Source organism: Exophiala aquamarina, assembly GCF_000709125.1.
Source record: "Exophiala aquamarina CBS 119918 chromosome Unknown aczIA-supercont1.1, whole genome shotgun sequence".
Lineage (NCBI taxonomy): Eukaryota > Fungi > Ascomycota > Eurotiomycetes > Chaetothyriales > Herpotrichiellaceae > Exophiala > Exophiala aquamarina.
Genome location: NW_013550587.1, coordinates 1,044,675 through 1,059,215, shown reverse-complemented (window position 1 = coordinate 1,059,215; position 14,541 = coordinate 1,044,675). Strand labels below are relative to the sequence as shown.

Genomic DNA, 14,541 nt, shown 5'->3' with positions numbered 1-14,541 from the left:
TTCATTGATGGCCATGGTCAGCACCCAGGTCCTGAGAACATCTTCCCCTTCTTCTCGGAGGCCACCGTCTTGCCACCTAATTCTGCGATATCTTTGTAAATAATCAGCAAGACATACCCCGTGACATTCGTCAGCAATTAAAGCTCAAAAGCATGGGTGCGACGATCTACACCGCGGCTCTCCTTTACATTCCCTAGATAGGAAATTAGAGTCATCGCAGACAAGAGAACTTGGCATGATCACACAGCCAAGAAGAAGGATGACATGTTCATCATTGTGGTCCCCCACGCAGATGGAACCTAATGTTTTTCATTGGCGTCCGGTCGGATCTCTCCCGCGGCGAGTCATATATACCGATAAGTGACCAATTGAGTTTTTTGAAGGTCAGAGGGAGCCTGCTGGCCGGGATATGGAAACCGAGTGGTAGCCATTCAATTGGCACGTTGTCCTGCACCCGCGGGGTGCGCAGGAGCGTGGCATCGGTGGTAGAGCGCAGTATGTTGGAACTCTACGTTACTCATTCTTCTTTATGACAGAAATCTTAAAAGGGTTTGTACATTGTCCACCTAACGTGTTCTAAATGTTGATATCGTGAGCGTCGAACTATCTTTCGTGATGTCGCGCGATATTTCTAACAGGGTGGCAGGCTTGTCACATTCAAGCGACACCGCCAAGCTTGGGCTGAAAGTCACACCACCCCGTGGCTCATCATGTGTTGATTTATTAGCGCATCGTTGGCTTCTCCTTCTTCATTATATGCTGCTGAGATATTTTAATTTGAGGTGAATAGAGTAAGTAACGCAAAAATTATCTTGACGACGGAAAGATTCTGTAGTCACTCCGGCCTAGTCGCCGCATCGACGGACAATCTAATGACTACTCAGGTAAGGCTTCCCTTAATTCTATTTACTTATATAGGAGACTAAACAGATTTATCTCAGTGCAACCGAGGAGGCGGAAAGTGGCAAATGGCCCAGTCGAGCTCCATCTACAGGCATTCAACAGTGACATATTTCGTGTCCACATTTGCGATTTCTTGGGGTGGTATACTTGCCGTTGTCGGATGGGAAGGGTTTCCCGGCACACAAGAACAAGTCAGCTTGTTACTCCCGTGGGTTGTTCTGGTTATGCTGGCAGGTCCCAGTTTGATCGGGGTGTTAATGATATATCTCGTTTACGGGAAAGTCGGATTTCAAAGGCTGGTTTCCAGCCTTGTACCCCGAGGTCATTCAGGGGTCGGCTGGTGGGCTGTAGCGTTTCTGCTTGCTCCACTGTCGATTGCTACCGTTCTCACGGTATTGTCATTGGTCGACTCGATGTTCCGGCCAGTCATCTTCACTTCTGATGATAAAGCTAGCACTCTTGTCCTGGCTTTCGCCTATGCACTTGCCGCCGGCTTCTTCGAGGAACTCGGGTGGACTGCGTTCGCAGTGAGGGAGCTGAGATCCAGGCACAGCATCCTTGCAACCGGACTCATAGTTGGAGGTCTATGGGGAGCTTGGCATTTGATTGTAGCAGTCTGGGGAAGTGGTATGGATGACGCATCAGGTCGCTTCTCTGTGACTGCGTTCCTGCCACAAATCCTTTTCTACGTTGCCGTGTTGCCGGGATACAGGATCCTCATGGTCTGTATATACGAGCGAACAGCTAGCCTTGGCGCTGTAATGGTAATGCACGCAAGTCTTACAGCCAGTTTGCCGTTGGCCCTCGCGCCCTCAGCGACAGGTATCCACCTGGCCATATCATACTTTGTGCTGGCTATCGTGCTATGGGCCGCGATTGCTTTTGGCATTTCGAAAGGATGCTTTGGCTCGTCAATGAAGGAGCAAAAGGTCGCATGTTGTGGGATGCTACTATGTGGATTCTTGTCAACTGTAATCTACATGGTGCCAGTAGTGGTTCCAGTTACAGGGTGGAAGAGCTACGGCCGTACTTGGCGAACCATTAGCGAGCTGAATGCCCTTGATTCTCTCACCAGAGCCCTGGTTGGCCCGTTGTTTGTCGCCTGCAGTCTACTCACCATTGTCTTTGGGATTGGGATTATCAGCACAGCTGGGGGAAACTTGCCCTTACGCCGCGCAGCCATCGGACTCCTAGGAAAAGAGGTCGTTGGGACAGTCGTGACATTATTCTCTCTGATGCACTTGAGAGCCGTCAAAACAAGTTCTACGGTTACGTTGCATGGGCCACTCACACTTGTGGGATTTCCATTCATACTGCTCGCTGTAGGCGCCGGGGCCAGCGCATTTGGAATTACATTCCGGGTGTATTCGTTGGTAACAATTGCACTTCTCAGTTTCGGCGGATGCTTGGCGGCGATGGACACTCCAAAGCTTGCGGCAAATATATCGGCATCGTGGATAGGAGTTTCAGAGCGAGTAAGTGTAGCGGCATATCCACTTTGGGCCGCTGTATTGTCCGTAACACTGATGAGGGATATGTGGAGGGGGTACGCCTCAGAGCTGGGAAGTACTTCTACCATGAGTAAACGCGACCTGTGACCACAGTGGTGGGACAAGAGAGGTTCAGTACTCATATTATTGACATTCAAAGTCATTGTATAGGGGCAGCTTTTGAATTTATTCAGTATGGTCCACCGTCCCACCCAAGGATCATAGTGTAGGTAAAATGTGATCCACTCCAGTGCTATCTAGGTATGTCTCTAAGGGAAAAGGAGAGTTACAAAAGACTTAGACAAAAGCACGGAGAGCACATCAACAGTCACTCCCCAAGTGCACTCTTTTTAATACTATCCCGCATGCTAGAGCACATCTGAGTAGACCTCCTCTTATGCAGTTAGCTTTATTGAGTAGGGATTAGGTAGACTTCAGCTGGTCTTTTGGGATGCCGACAGAGAGTTCTTCGGCCTCTCGTATTTCTACCGTGGAGCCCGTGCAATGACGGCCATCCGTTTTGGTCACTTTGGATTTGAAGGTTTCATCTTAGTTCACAGGAATGGGTCCTCAGGCCTGTTGACACATAAATCTGGCCTGTGAAAAGAACATTGGGCAATCAGTACACCACTCTAAGGAATTCTTTGCGTTGTCTGTCGAACATGTGTCTAGAGTCTGCTCGACGACTTCAGAGTTGTTTCTATGGAGGGTTGCAAGGAATCCGGGTAAGGACGGCCGCCCATCTGCGCTCCTTGCACACGCCATGCTCCTCCGTCAACGTCCAGACACGTGCCATTGACGAAATTTCCAGTATCCCCAAAGAGGAAAGCAGTCGCATCAGCAACATCCTTGACGAGGCCGAAGCGTTGCAGAGGAACAGCACGGACGGCTGCTTCGCGTGATGTGGGCGAAGACAGGCGCTGCAAACCTTCTGTCCCGTCGATTAGCCCGGGTGCGATAATGTTGGAAGTCATTCCAAGGGGTCGGGATTCCAGAGATAAGATATTAGAAAGGGCATTGACGCCAGCCTTTGCAGCGCACGCGTGGGCCTGGGCAACCCTGGCACAATGATAGCTCGTCGAGCTGACGAAAATTATACGACCTCCGGTACCGTTGGTCTGTGCTGTGCGTAGGAGTGTCAGCCTGGCCTTTCTTTTGCGAGAGCTCTCCAAAAAATACATACCTGATTTTCCGTCATTCCTGTACTTCTCCGCCGAACGAAGTAAGTACGGTAGAGTTGCCTTGACGGTGATCCACGAACCGATGAGGTTAATGTCAATGACCACTTTGAACGCGTTGAGCGACAATTCGGAAATATTGAAAGTTCCCAGCCGCGCCAGCTCTAGACAGACCAAAATATGTCAAACATTATCCACTGGCCTGGGTCTGATACCACACCATACTCATCCTGCGGAGAGAGAGTCGGGATGGCCACCAAGTGAATAATAACTCACATCAGGTAGTCAATGCCACCCAGCTCCCCGACGCACTGTTCGACCGCCGCATTCACCTTCTCGGGATCACGCACTTCTACATCTCCAATGCCGAGAACCACGCTGCTGGACCCTGGCAGCCGCGATCTCAGCCGCGACCTTTTCAACCTTGGTGACGTTTCGTCCGACAATACAAGCATTCGCACCAAGAGCCACCAATGCGCGCACTTGACCCGAGCAGATTGTGCTCGACCCTCCAGTGCAGAACACGACTTTGTTGGCTATCTCGGAAAATTTTCTCATGAGCGAAATGACCATTCTTCCGCAGCCGCGGGCAAGGAGAATGTCGAACTTACGTACCGGATGTGCCTTGCCTCCAGTTCTCGCTGTGAGAGGAGGCGTGCGTGGACGTCATTCGGACGGATTGAAATACGTGCGGTCGCCGGTGATAACGCCACATCGCACCTGGAGCTAGAGCTATACCGTATGGAATCTGGCTTTAGGAACTGGAATGGCTTGTGGCGGTCAAAAGTGAAATACGTCTCATGAAGGCCAGGTGGTTTACAACGCTATCAGTCTCTGTGTGGGCCGACCAACACCTATAACCTGAGAGCTCTTGCGCTGTCTAAACGGAACAATTTCTCCGAGGTCAAATTTCCCGCCTAAGTGTTCTGAGCTGGGCTAGGTTGAAGATCACCTCGGCATTTCCATGATGGGGAAGCACTGAATGTGTAGATTGATTGCTGGCGTGGTAAATGTCGGATTAGCGGTTCATTGCCGGTCACACATCCAGCAGCCTCGTCATTTAAGCCGTCCAAGTAGCACATTTGGGCCATGGAAATGCATCCAGATACAAGGGCATTCGCTCAAGAAAGGTTGTTCGGATCTCAATAAGGGATTAGGCTTATAAGCAAGCTACTACATAACCACACAATGTCATTAACTCTAAATGTTTAGTACCTTGCAACCAAGGTTTCAATGGGCCCACATCATCAAGTCGTGTTCGTGGGAAAGGTTGCGTGCTTGTGTGCCGCATGGGGTTCTCAGTCTCGCAAACTCAGAGCTGCTGCATTGCGAGATGGATTCTGATTGCTGTGGTCTCTACTCTACTGCTTTTAATATGGAGTGCTATTTAGAGTCTCCTGCGCGATTCTCATTGGAGGATGAATCCACCTGGGCCAAAATACTCACAAAATATGCCCAGAGCAACTCAACCCATCCCCGAGGTGTTTTACCAAAAATCAGTGACTACCGCGGTGTCGACCAATTTATTAATGTTTGTGTTGGATTTGCTTTTATGACCGACAGAAAGTTTGACAGAACTTGGGAGCCAGGACATATAGCTTGACATGTATTCCCCAGAGCGAAAGAATGATCTATCTAATTAGTAGTTTGCTGAAAGGGCTTGCTCATGTCGCCCAACTTTTGTCAAAACAATTGCCGCATTCACATTGTTCAAGAGCCGTCCACGCTAAACATGCAGAAAGGCCGAAGCGGCGCCGAGGAGCAACAGATTGAATTCGGGGTGAAATCCTTGCCTATTGCGTCGACATGGGATGCCATCATCAACTCTTTTTCGGAGAACGAAGCCAGAGCGCTGAAACGAAAGGTGGGCCTGCAGCTGGTGGTGATCTTGGGCCTTTGTTATTGTGTCAGCCTCTTGGATCGCAACAATCTGGGCAACGCAGCCATCACCGGCATGATTAACGATCTCTACCTTATCGGCAACCAATACAACTTGATCGTCCTACTATTCTTCATCACCTGTGTGACTGTCCAACCAATCGCTGTGGCAGTCTGCCGCAAGATCGGCCCGCGCACCTTTGTTCTTACCACTGTGTTGCTCTGGGGCACACTTCTGCTGGGATTCGGCTGTGTACAACATTGTTACCAGCTCCTCCCTCTCCGAGTGGTCCTGGGGCTTACTGGAAGGAGGATTAATGCCCCGCTGCGTTTATCTGATGCCTTGATAGTAGGTGGGGCATGAGCCTCCAATATCGGAACTCCCTCTTCGACGGCATAGGCATCCTGGCATCGGCTTTCTCCGGGATCATGTCCTACGGCTTTGCTCAGATGAACGGCCTGGGCTCTGGGCCAACATGGCTAGAATTGCACTACGGTCCGATACCCAATGATTCAGACACTCCCAGCTGTACCGAGGGGGGACTGACTGGATGGCGTTGGATCTTCATTATGCAAGGCATTTTGACGGTGGTGATAACCGCGGCGGCGTATGCCCTCACCGTGGATTCTCCAGAGATGACCCTGAACCAGGACTATTGTATGACCTTCCTCACTCAGCGTGAGATTCAATTAATGGTTTCCCGAGTGAAGAAAGACCGGGAGGATGTGACATTGGAGGAGCAAGATCGAGGACTCTGACCGCGACTTTTGGCGTTCTAGTGTGCTGACATGACTTCTTAGATTCACAGTCAAAGGCTGTATGAGGAATGCGTTGGATGTCAAGTTGTGGGGCTTTCCCTTCATTGCCATGGTGTCTGTGGGTCCCGCATATCCTCTGGCTGCCCATCATTCTGAGGTACAGTATGAGATTCAACGTGGCCCAGGCACTATGCTTGACCGCGCCTCCTCAGATCGCCGCAATCATTGTAATCATGGCATTCGCATAATACAGCGACCAATGGAGGCTTAGCTACCCGTTGATCCTTGTCAACGGATTCATGGCCTTGATAGGGTGCGGCCTGTTAGATTGGAGCAAGATCGTTGGGATAAGGTAGCTTGGCGCTTTCCTCGTCGCCATCGGCGCTAACGCTAATGTGCCGGCCAGTTTGACCTGGCAAGCCAACAATGTGCGTGGGCAGTGGAAGCGGGCCTTTGTCTCGGCCTTGAATGTCTTCTTCGCAGGATGTGGAGGGATCATGGGCGGCACGGTGTTCCGTGGTCAAGATTCGCCGACCTACCTGCCTGGGCTCATCACTTGTATGATCTGCGATGTTTTGATCGTTGTAATCACGGCATCCATTGCCGGTTATTTCGCGTGGTGCAACAAGAAGCCCAACGAAGGCAAGATGGTCATCGAGGGCTTGGAATGGTTTCGCTATACCCTCTGAGCTGGCGATTCTGTGAGCTACGAGAATCTACGAGGATCTATGATGGACTCCTAGATTGATGTTGTTGTTTGTCAATCGAGCATGTCCCTGCTGTCCATAAGACGAAATCTGTGGTCGATCCCGTGCGCTGTCTTTCGTCGAAAAGAGCCCAAAAGGTGTAGTCAAGTTCTCCTGGGCGGCCATTGAATAGCAAATTGACGTAGTAGATTATGATAAAGGTAGTAGCAACGCTCCAGGATTGAATCGGGGCGAAATCCACGCTATTTTGTACATACAACTTCAAGGGGCTGCAACCAAAAGATTGGATATTAATCATGCACACGATGACGCACCACTCGCCCCAATCACCAGTCGAGCACTCCCTAGAGACAAGGAATATAATCTTGGTTGAAACTTTGAAAACCCTCCCAAAATGGTATATCTGCCAACGCTGCGTGCGGTGGAGCTGGCCATTGCCCTGATTTCGCTGGCCCGCCTTGTCCCGAGAACGATGAATACCTAACAGTACTAGGCTCCTAATGCACCGAGGCTTTGAACAATCTGGGCCGATGCGCGTGCTGAGGGTTGAGTCAATATAACTATTCTTCTGCCATGGTCCGGACTTCTAAAAAGTTCCATTCTCACTATCATGTCACAATTAGCGGAAGGTGTTTTTCGCCAACCGCGAATCCCTGAAGACGCCGTCACCAGCAGAGCCGACGCACAAACCGTTCTTCGAAGGACAGGCTGCCCCAATCATTAGTTCGGGGCTTTCATATCCCGAAGCATGTCGCTTCCATGTCGAGTCCACTTTCAAAAGTAAGAGGTTGTATCTGTTGCTATCCACTTCGCTGGCGGGAAATTCCCGACCGTTTCCGAAAAGCTCTAGGCAGCAAAACCATCGGCACCTGGGTGAGCATGAGGCCCATACATATTGTTCCGAAGTCCTCGAGATTGTCAATGATGCCCAAGCACTGGATCTCGGCTGCATCATCGCCGCCAGTGCAGGAAGCTTGACTGACGCCGCGAAAGCCATTGTTTGGGCTTTGGCCAACGACGTGCACTCCGAAAGCACCTTGGAGAAGCTCACGGATCGCCAGTCTTCCAGCTACCCGAGTCTCCGATTACCAACTATTAAACACATTGCCGTGCCGACGACCTTGCCGGGGGACGAGTAGAGTATGCATCTTTCGCAGCGAATGCAGGGTCCGAATCCCCCGCACTTCACCTTGGACAAGCAAATGCGGTGTTTACGCCTCCGGTCCAGAGATCCGGGGATCGTTGTCCTGGACCCGGGAATTACTGCATACACACCCAGCCGTCTGTTACTGGGAACCAGTGTCCGGGCTATTGATCACTGTGTGGAGACAGCATACTCGCTGCAATCTAATGAAACGGGCGACCGTGCCGCTGTCGCAGGATTGAAATTGTTGGTCCCCGCGCTTTTGAAATATAAACGGGACCCGAGCGATTTCGGCGCCATCGGTCACCAGCTCGGGCCACTGGGCGTGTCTCATGGAGAGACAAGTTGCATTCTGCTTCCTGCAGCTTGTGTGTTCAATGCCTCCGGAGCCGCTAATGTCCAGCGACAACAGCGTCTGGCTCGGGAGTTGCTTTCGTACCCTGAACTCACGGACCTCGCGCAGGACGGAAAGGAAAGCCTTGCGGAGCTCCTGGAATTACTAATCCGAGCGATGGAGCTTCCCCGGACCCTGAAAGAGCTGGAAATTGGGCGTGATGTGTTCGACTTGGACGCCGAGTACACTCTCTCGGATATGTGTGCCAAAACGAATCCCGTTCTCTTGGGTCGTAAGAAAAACGTTCTTGAGATCCTTGAAATGGTTGCCGAATAAGATTGAGTATTAGCGTGAACTAACCAATGGAGCCAATGTGGTCGCTCCTGACTTGGATCTACAGGCGATTAGGCTGTCCTATCCATAGGTAGTTGGCAAAGTAAGTTCGCCGCGGCTCGGCAAATTGCCTATTAGAGTAATGAGTTGTATCTCGGTCCGATATCCATCGGGCAGCCCATCGTGCCAAGGTCTCCTCTAGCTTTAGCAAGTCGCTATTAAATAAGTGAGGAATCCATCGTTACAGCCTTCGATGAGTCTTTAGACTATGTTACAGATGTGGAGCAATCGTCGAAATATTACTGAAATTTGAAGAACTACAGTTCGTTCTACACGGGGCCTAGCTTCACATCTTTATCAATGATACTGGAGCCAGTTTTCATTGTTTGAGTGTGCCGAACCATCGCCTGTAAAGACTCGGCATAGACGTATTCGTGGAAGAAGGTTCGTTTTGTTGCTGTACAGACCTGGAGCACATCACCAGTCGCACAATATCTTCGAGCCCCTGTGGTCGACCGGTCTTAGTCCATGCTCACCTTGCCCGAATTCGCAACATCAACGGCCGGGCAAAGGATACAAGCGTCTTTTCCCCGACTCTCATATGTCGTAGCTGAGAAGCGTCCCCATCAAAATGCATTGATATCAACCTACAGCTTGAATGTCACCCGTTTCAGCGCCTTCGAACATGCTTGCATGAATTTCTTTCCTGTCGCAATTGACCCAGTGAAGTATCTATTGGATGTCGGGATCTCTGGTTGTCCACGAGCCAAAGAGTCGTCTCCTCCCAGAATCAGCAAGACCTCGGGAGGCAGAACTTGGTGCGCCAGTTCGACAAGCTTAAGAAGCGAGTAAGGAGCGAATGGCCTTAATAGTGAGCAACACGGTTCATAGACTAGATAGTCATGCGCTGACCACCATCGATTGTTTCTCGGGCAAACTCAGGCCCATTAATCAACGTCGGGTGGCGACCCTGTCTTTCAGAAACTGAATCAGCAGACCATGGTGCATGTAGAAATTAGATCCCGAGAGAAGTTCGTCGTTGTTCTTCTGTCAAACCGATTCCTGGTCAGAATAGGTGTCTTATCAGGCCTGCCTTGGAACAGAGGAGTGGAACAGCCTGTGCTCGCGATACCCACTAGTCTTCCAGAATATCCTGATGAGATCGTCAAAGAACTACAGGTGTTGTTCATAGAGTTGGCAATTCGGCGCGAAGCACCCTTCGCTCTTGGAATGGCAAGACCGACCACGACTCGAGGGCACGACGAGCTACACGAATAGCATCATGGAGGTCCTCGGGAGTGGCAATGGGGTTCTCCCAGAGCCTCTCGCCCGTCGCAGGATCCACCCCATGGCAAAGTCTTGGTACTTCTCCTAACGAATACGTCTACGGTGTTGGCGAATGACTTAAGGCCCCTAATGGCGGATTGTCAAAGTTAGACCCTGGCCAAAGTACCAAAGCTTTACCTCGCATGACACTTACAGCGTAATCCTGCCTCTGTCATGTGGCTAGAATTCTTCCCTCTTCCACGACCGCACCTCGGCCAAACCCGATCCATAGCCTGCGAGCGGCCTTCTTCTGCACAAGAAAACTCGGCAAATCCGGCTCAACCTACATATGAAGTTGAAATATTTCTTGAATTAGACCACTGGTTTCGTCTTGCGATCTTACAGAACTATGTCATAAGTCTCCGTACTCTTGGCGCGTTTTAACGTGTCAAGCGTAACGCGTCCTAGGTATTCTTTTTCTTCATACCTCTGATGGCCACTCCACGCCGCATACTAGGCGAAATCGACGGCAATAGGAGGTACAATCATGAGTTAACTCCTCAATTACGCGCGAAAATCTAAGGTGCATATGAAGTTGGTGCCTCCCTAGGCGATATCGCCAAGACCTATGAATTACCCAAGTCTACAGTACAATATACTATCGATACAGTTATTATGCGTTCTATAAATGCCTCCTAACCACGCCCTGGACGCCCTATTACGTACGGCGATAGAGATAGACGAAAGCTCCTCCGTATAGCTCGTCATAACCCAAAGATAACGTACCGCAAATTAGTTATCGAAATGGGAGGAGTATTCAAGCAAAGGACTATTCAGCGGATCCTTGTAAAAGAAGGAATACGCAAGTGGCTAGTAGCTAAAAGGCCTCTTTTACTTGAGGTTCATGCTCAGTAGAGACTATATTTCGTCACTAAATATAAGGATTATAATGAAGTAGACGGGGAGCAGATTATTTTTAGTGATGAATGCTCTCTTGAAAGAGGCGTAGGCGTAGCGCGAGTTTAGGTCTTTCGTACGCCTAATCAGAAGTAGAATAGGAATATGATAGACCCTCAAACCAAAGGAAAAGACATTTCTATCATGATTTGGGGCGCTATCTGGATTGGCGGACGCTCAGATATCGTTATAATGGAGCGAGACGAGACCTCACGCAAAAACGGATATACAGCAAAGTCCTACCTAAAATGCCTAGAGCAGGAGCTCTCGGAAGAGTAGTTTCAGACTACGCTATTTATGCAGGATAACGCGCCTATTTACAGAGCAGGTTTTATCGAGTCCTGGCTAAAAGAGCATAAGATATCTCTACTTGAGTGGCCGCCGTACTCACTAGATCTTAACCCAATTGAGCACGTCTAGGCGATGCTAAAGTAGATGATATTAGAGCGATATCCTCACCTACTAGGCACTGGATCTAGTGCATTCGCTATCGAGGCATTCAAGGATGCAATTCGTGAGTGCTGGCGTGCTCTAGACCAGGATAAAATCGACTCACTAATAAGGTCTATGACAACTCGAGTGAATACGGTAATTTAGGCGGAAGGGTGGTATACACGCTTTTAGCGTATCAGAAAGCGGTGCCTCATTAGTCTCATTAGATAGGCCTACTCTTTGGCAATAGAATGAGCTAAATATCACTTAATTCCGCTAAATCCTAGGCGTACAGTACTAATTTCTATGAGGTGGGTAGGATCGCGGGGTTGCCAAGCACAAGGGGTCGTACGGAGACTTATGGCATAGAACTATAGATGCTGTCGCGCTGTCTACCCCCGAGTTTTTGGACAACTTGGGGCAAATAGGATGCCCTCATTTATCTTCACGGAGGTTTTCAACAGGTGAAGTAAGGGTGAGAATCTTTGTTAGGAGAATACCCAGGGCGACTATATGTATGACGGGACTCATCCTACGACCACCTGTCTTGAGAAATATCCAATAATGAATAGGCAAATGCCTACAGCACTGCTACATCGTGAGTTCAGAAGATACGTCTAGGCATTTTTCATATCCTTGATCAACGGACTCATCTTTCAGGTACTAATAGATGAACCGTTTATTACTTCAGTGAAGAGACACATATAGTCACTTGTGCATCATTTTTAACACTATTGGCCTGCCGTCCAAATATACTCACGCAGCACAAAAAACCTTGCCAACCTGCGAGACGTTCGAGACCTAGTGACGCGTGACTCGAAAGTGACAGATATAGGGACTCTTACCCTTGTACCAAAACCAATCTCCCCATGACCTTTCTCTCTCGCAGTGGCATCAAAGCTTCTTGGGTGTGTGCTCGCGGCATTGTGGCAATTGGCATGGGTGCTAGAGCCCTTTTGTTTGCGAGCTGAACAAGTACCTCCAGATCTTGGATGGTTCCCGTGTTGCGGCCCATGATGGTGGCCGCCCGCGCAACAAGACCAACGAGTGAGAGATTGAGTAGTCCACCCAGCAATCCAACCTCAACCATCTTCCCTCCTTTCACCAGAATGCAGAATGAGAGTACCGCCGTCTTGGAGTTGTTGACGCAGTCGACAGTTGAAGAAACCGGTTCCCTGGTCACGGAAAATCGTTGTTCGCGCACGTTTTTTGCCCCCCCATCAAGGCGGCCATTACTCTCGCCTCGGTGGCAGCTTGCGAACCCTCGGCCTTGATGTCGATACAGAAGATATTGGTGTGAGGCAAGGCCCGGAGAATTGAAATTGCGGCAAGGCCGAGACCACCGATGACTACAACAGACTGGGCGGGGATCGATGGGCTTAGCTTGCGGATGGCGTTGAGCGCCGTAGTACCAGAGCAACCATAGCTGCAGGCGACAGCAAAGTCGAGGGCGCCGGGGTCGACCAAATATCGAGCATCCCTGACGACGACAAAGCTGGCCATTCCTCCATCACGGAAGATACCCGCACTTTGAGGACGGTCGCACAGATTCCCGTCGCCTGCCCCGCATAGTCTGTAGTCGCCATATCCAAGCCAGGGAAAAACGATGCGACGATCGCCCAGTACCAGACCGTGAGCATCCGGACCCAGCTTCGCTATCGTGCCTAGAACCTCATGTCCCATAGCTCGCGGTAGCTTGACACCACGATCCGCGACCGTCATTCTTTGGCCTCCTCCCAGGTCATAATAGCCTTCCCAAAAGTGCAGATCAGTGTGAAGAACGCCTGAATGAGTGACCTTGATTAGGGTTTCGGCGTGTCTAAGTTCTGAGATTGGGATTTGAATCTTCTGCAGTGGCTGAATATGCTCGACAACAATCCAAGCGTCCCTGGCGGATGCTGTAACGTGTATACTATAATGACCCGGAGGCCGCGATTCAGTTTCTTTGAACTTCCAACGGAAAATTCACCCCGTACTGTTCCGTATTTGCAGTCTCGTGCACAATTGATCTTGTGTATGAGATCTATGAGTCATTCATAAAAATCCAGTAAGCCGAAGAGAGGCGGGTCCTTCATGCTTTCGTCCCTAAGCCGGGATCGGGCTTTTGATCATAATATCATTTCGAACCTTGATCAGCCTTAGACTACCCATGTAGATTCGACCCTTGGGTTGCGTCAGGCACATCAGAGCGATTGCTCCTCGCAGCCTACGACGCGTGGAATAATCGGAAGGAGGCAATGACAAAGAGGCTTGAGTATTCAACATTAAGGTGCAGTCAAACTGTGCGAACATCTTCGACGACCGCGCAACTCAAACAGATACTTATCGTAATTTGCCGAGTTCGCCCCAAAGCTAACTGCGTCTTTCGACGGAGCTTTAGTAGACATAACTTAGCTGCATGTCTCTGCTTTAAATCGACTTGCCGCTGTTGTAGTTCAACACCTCGGCGAATTCCAAATCCGACCCGTGGTTTGCCCAGGCCGCTGGCTATGTTGGTTGATCCGCGCTCTCGAGGTCATTCGCGCTTTACTGAGTGGCTAACACTAGAGTATTCGATACCTGTATTTGGAGCTGCATGTTCAGGTTGGCACGAGTGCTTGCCATATGATTGAGCGGATTTCAAATGTCGGGGCGTTCGATTCGGACGGTGAACCGCTTGATATACGCTGGTAGACATGGCACGACATGACGCTTACCTCGATCCGTCGAGCATAGATCGCACAGATTTGGTAGAAGTCAATGATGATCCAGATACTTTGCCTCACGACGTGATCTCTCACAGGCTGCACTATCTGGCCTGTCACCAAGACTCAGTGGCCGTGAGTGAAGGCTATCTGGGTCAGGAAGTCACATACCAGAAGCTACTCAGCGATGTCATTGCTTTGAAATGGTACTTCTCGAACAGCTACACCCACTGACCATTTCCATGCTACAGGCGGATCAAGAGGCCGCACTCGTATTTTGGCGCGTGGCTATGAATTTGTTGTCGCCTATTTTGCGATTTTGGCGCTCGGAGGAATCGCGGTACCGACGAGTATGCAGCGACGACGATGAACGGGAACAGAATTGAAAATGCTAACTGGATCAGGTCCTCATATCACACTGGACGAAGCCATTCACTTTTGTGAGCACAAACCGAGCGCATGCCTTCGTGTGTTCA

At 50.1% G+C, this 14,541-nt stretch overlaps 8 protein-coding genes across 8 annotated transcripts; 5 read left to right on the top strand and 3 right to left on the bottom strand.

Annotated features, from left to right (window-relative positions):
• Positions 1-872: 872 nt before the first annotated feature.
• A1O9_00377 (uncharacterized protein) lies at positions 873-2,501 on the top strand (the record flags this gene model as incomplete). Its single annotated transcript, XM_013409541.1, has 2 exons — positions 873-884; positions 942-2,501. 2 exons carry the CDS (start codon positions 873-875, stop codon positions 2,499-2,501), a joined length of 1,572 nt encoding a protein of 523 aa, XP_013264995.1.
• Positions 2,502-3,061: 560 nt separating this feature from the next.
• Positions 3,062-4,026, bottom strand: A1O9_00376 (uncharacterized protein; the record flags this gene model as incomplete). The annotated part of the gene is made up of 2 exons (XM_013409540.1): positions 3,062-3,452; positions 3,848-4,026. The coding sequence occupies 2 exons, from the start codon at positions 4,024-4,026 to the stop codon at positions 3,062-3,064; spliced, it is 570 nt and encodes a 189-aa protein (XP_013264994.1).
• Positions 4,027-5,303: 1,277 nt separating this feature from the next.
• On the top strand, positions 5,304-5,813 carry A1O9_00375 (uncharacterized protein; the record flags this gene model as incomplete). Its single annotated transcript, XM_013409539.1, has 1 exon — positions 5,304-5,813. One exon carries the CDS (start codon positions 5,304-5,306, stop codon positions 5,811-5,813), a length of 510 nt encoding a protein of 169 aa, XP_013264993.1.
• Positions 5,814-5,878: 65 nt separating this feature from the next.
• On the top strand, positions 5,879-6,208 carry A1O9_00374 (uncharacterized protein; the record flags this gene model as incomplete). The annotated part of the gene is made up of 1 exon (XM_013409538.1): positions 5,879-6,208. The coding sequence occupies one exon, from the start codon at positions 5,879-5,881 to the stop codon at positions 6,206-6,208; it is 330 nt and encodes a 109-aa protein (XP_013264992.1).
• A 109-nt stretch (positions 6,209-6,317) lies between these two features.
• Positions 6,318-6,897, top strand: A1O9_00373 (uncharacterized protein; the record flags this gene model as incomplete). Its single annotated transcript, XM_013409537.1, has 2 exons — positions 6,318-6,370; positions 6,615-6,897. 2 exons carry the CDS (start codon positions 6,318-6,320, stop codon positions 6,895-6,897), a joined length of 336 nt encoding a protein of 111 aa, XP_013264991.1.
• Positions 6,898-8,057: 1,160 nt separating this feature from the next.
• Positions 8,058-8,729, top strand: A1O9_00372 (uncharacterized protein; the record flags this gene model as incomplete). Its single annotated transcript, XM_013409536.1, has 1 exon — positions 8,058-8,729. One exon carries the CDS (start codon positions 8,058-8,060, stop codon positions 8,727-8,729), a length of 672 nt encoding a protein of 223 aa, XP_013264990.1.
• Positions 8,730-9,055: 326 nt separating this feature from the next.
• On the bottom strand, positions 9,056-9,413 carry A1O9_00371 (uncharacterized protein; the record flags this gene model as incomplete). Its single annotated transcript, XM_013409535.1, has 2 exons — positions 9,056-9,193; positions 9,378-9,413. The coding sequence occupies 2 exons, from the start codon at positions 9,411-9,413 to the stop codon at positions 9,056-9,058; spliced, it is 174 nt and encodes a 57-aa protein (XP_013264989.1).
• A 2,809-nt stretch (positions 9,414-12,222) lies between these two features.
• Positions 12,223-13,103, bottom strand: A1O9_00370 (uncharacterized protein; the record flags this gene model as incomplete). Its single annotated transcript, XM_013409534.1, has 2 exons — positions 12,223-12,556; positions 12,586-13,103. The coding sequence occupies 2 exons, from the start codon at positions 13,101-13,103 to the stop codon at positions 12,223-12,225; spliced, it is 852 nt and encodes a 283-aa protein (XP_013264988.1).
• Between the last annotated feature and the right edge of the window lie 1,438 nt (positions 13,104-14,541).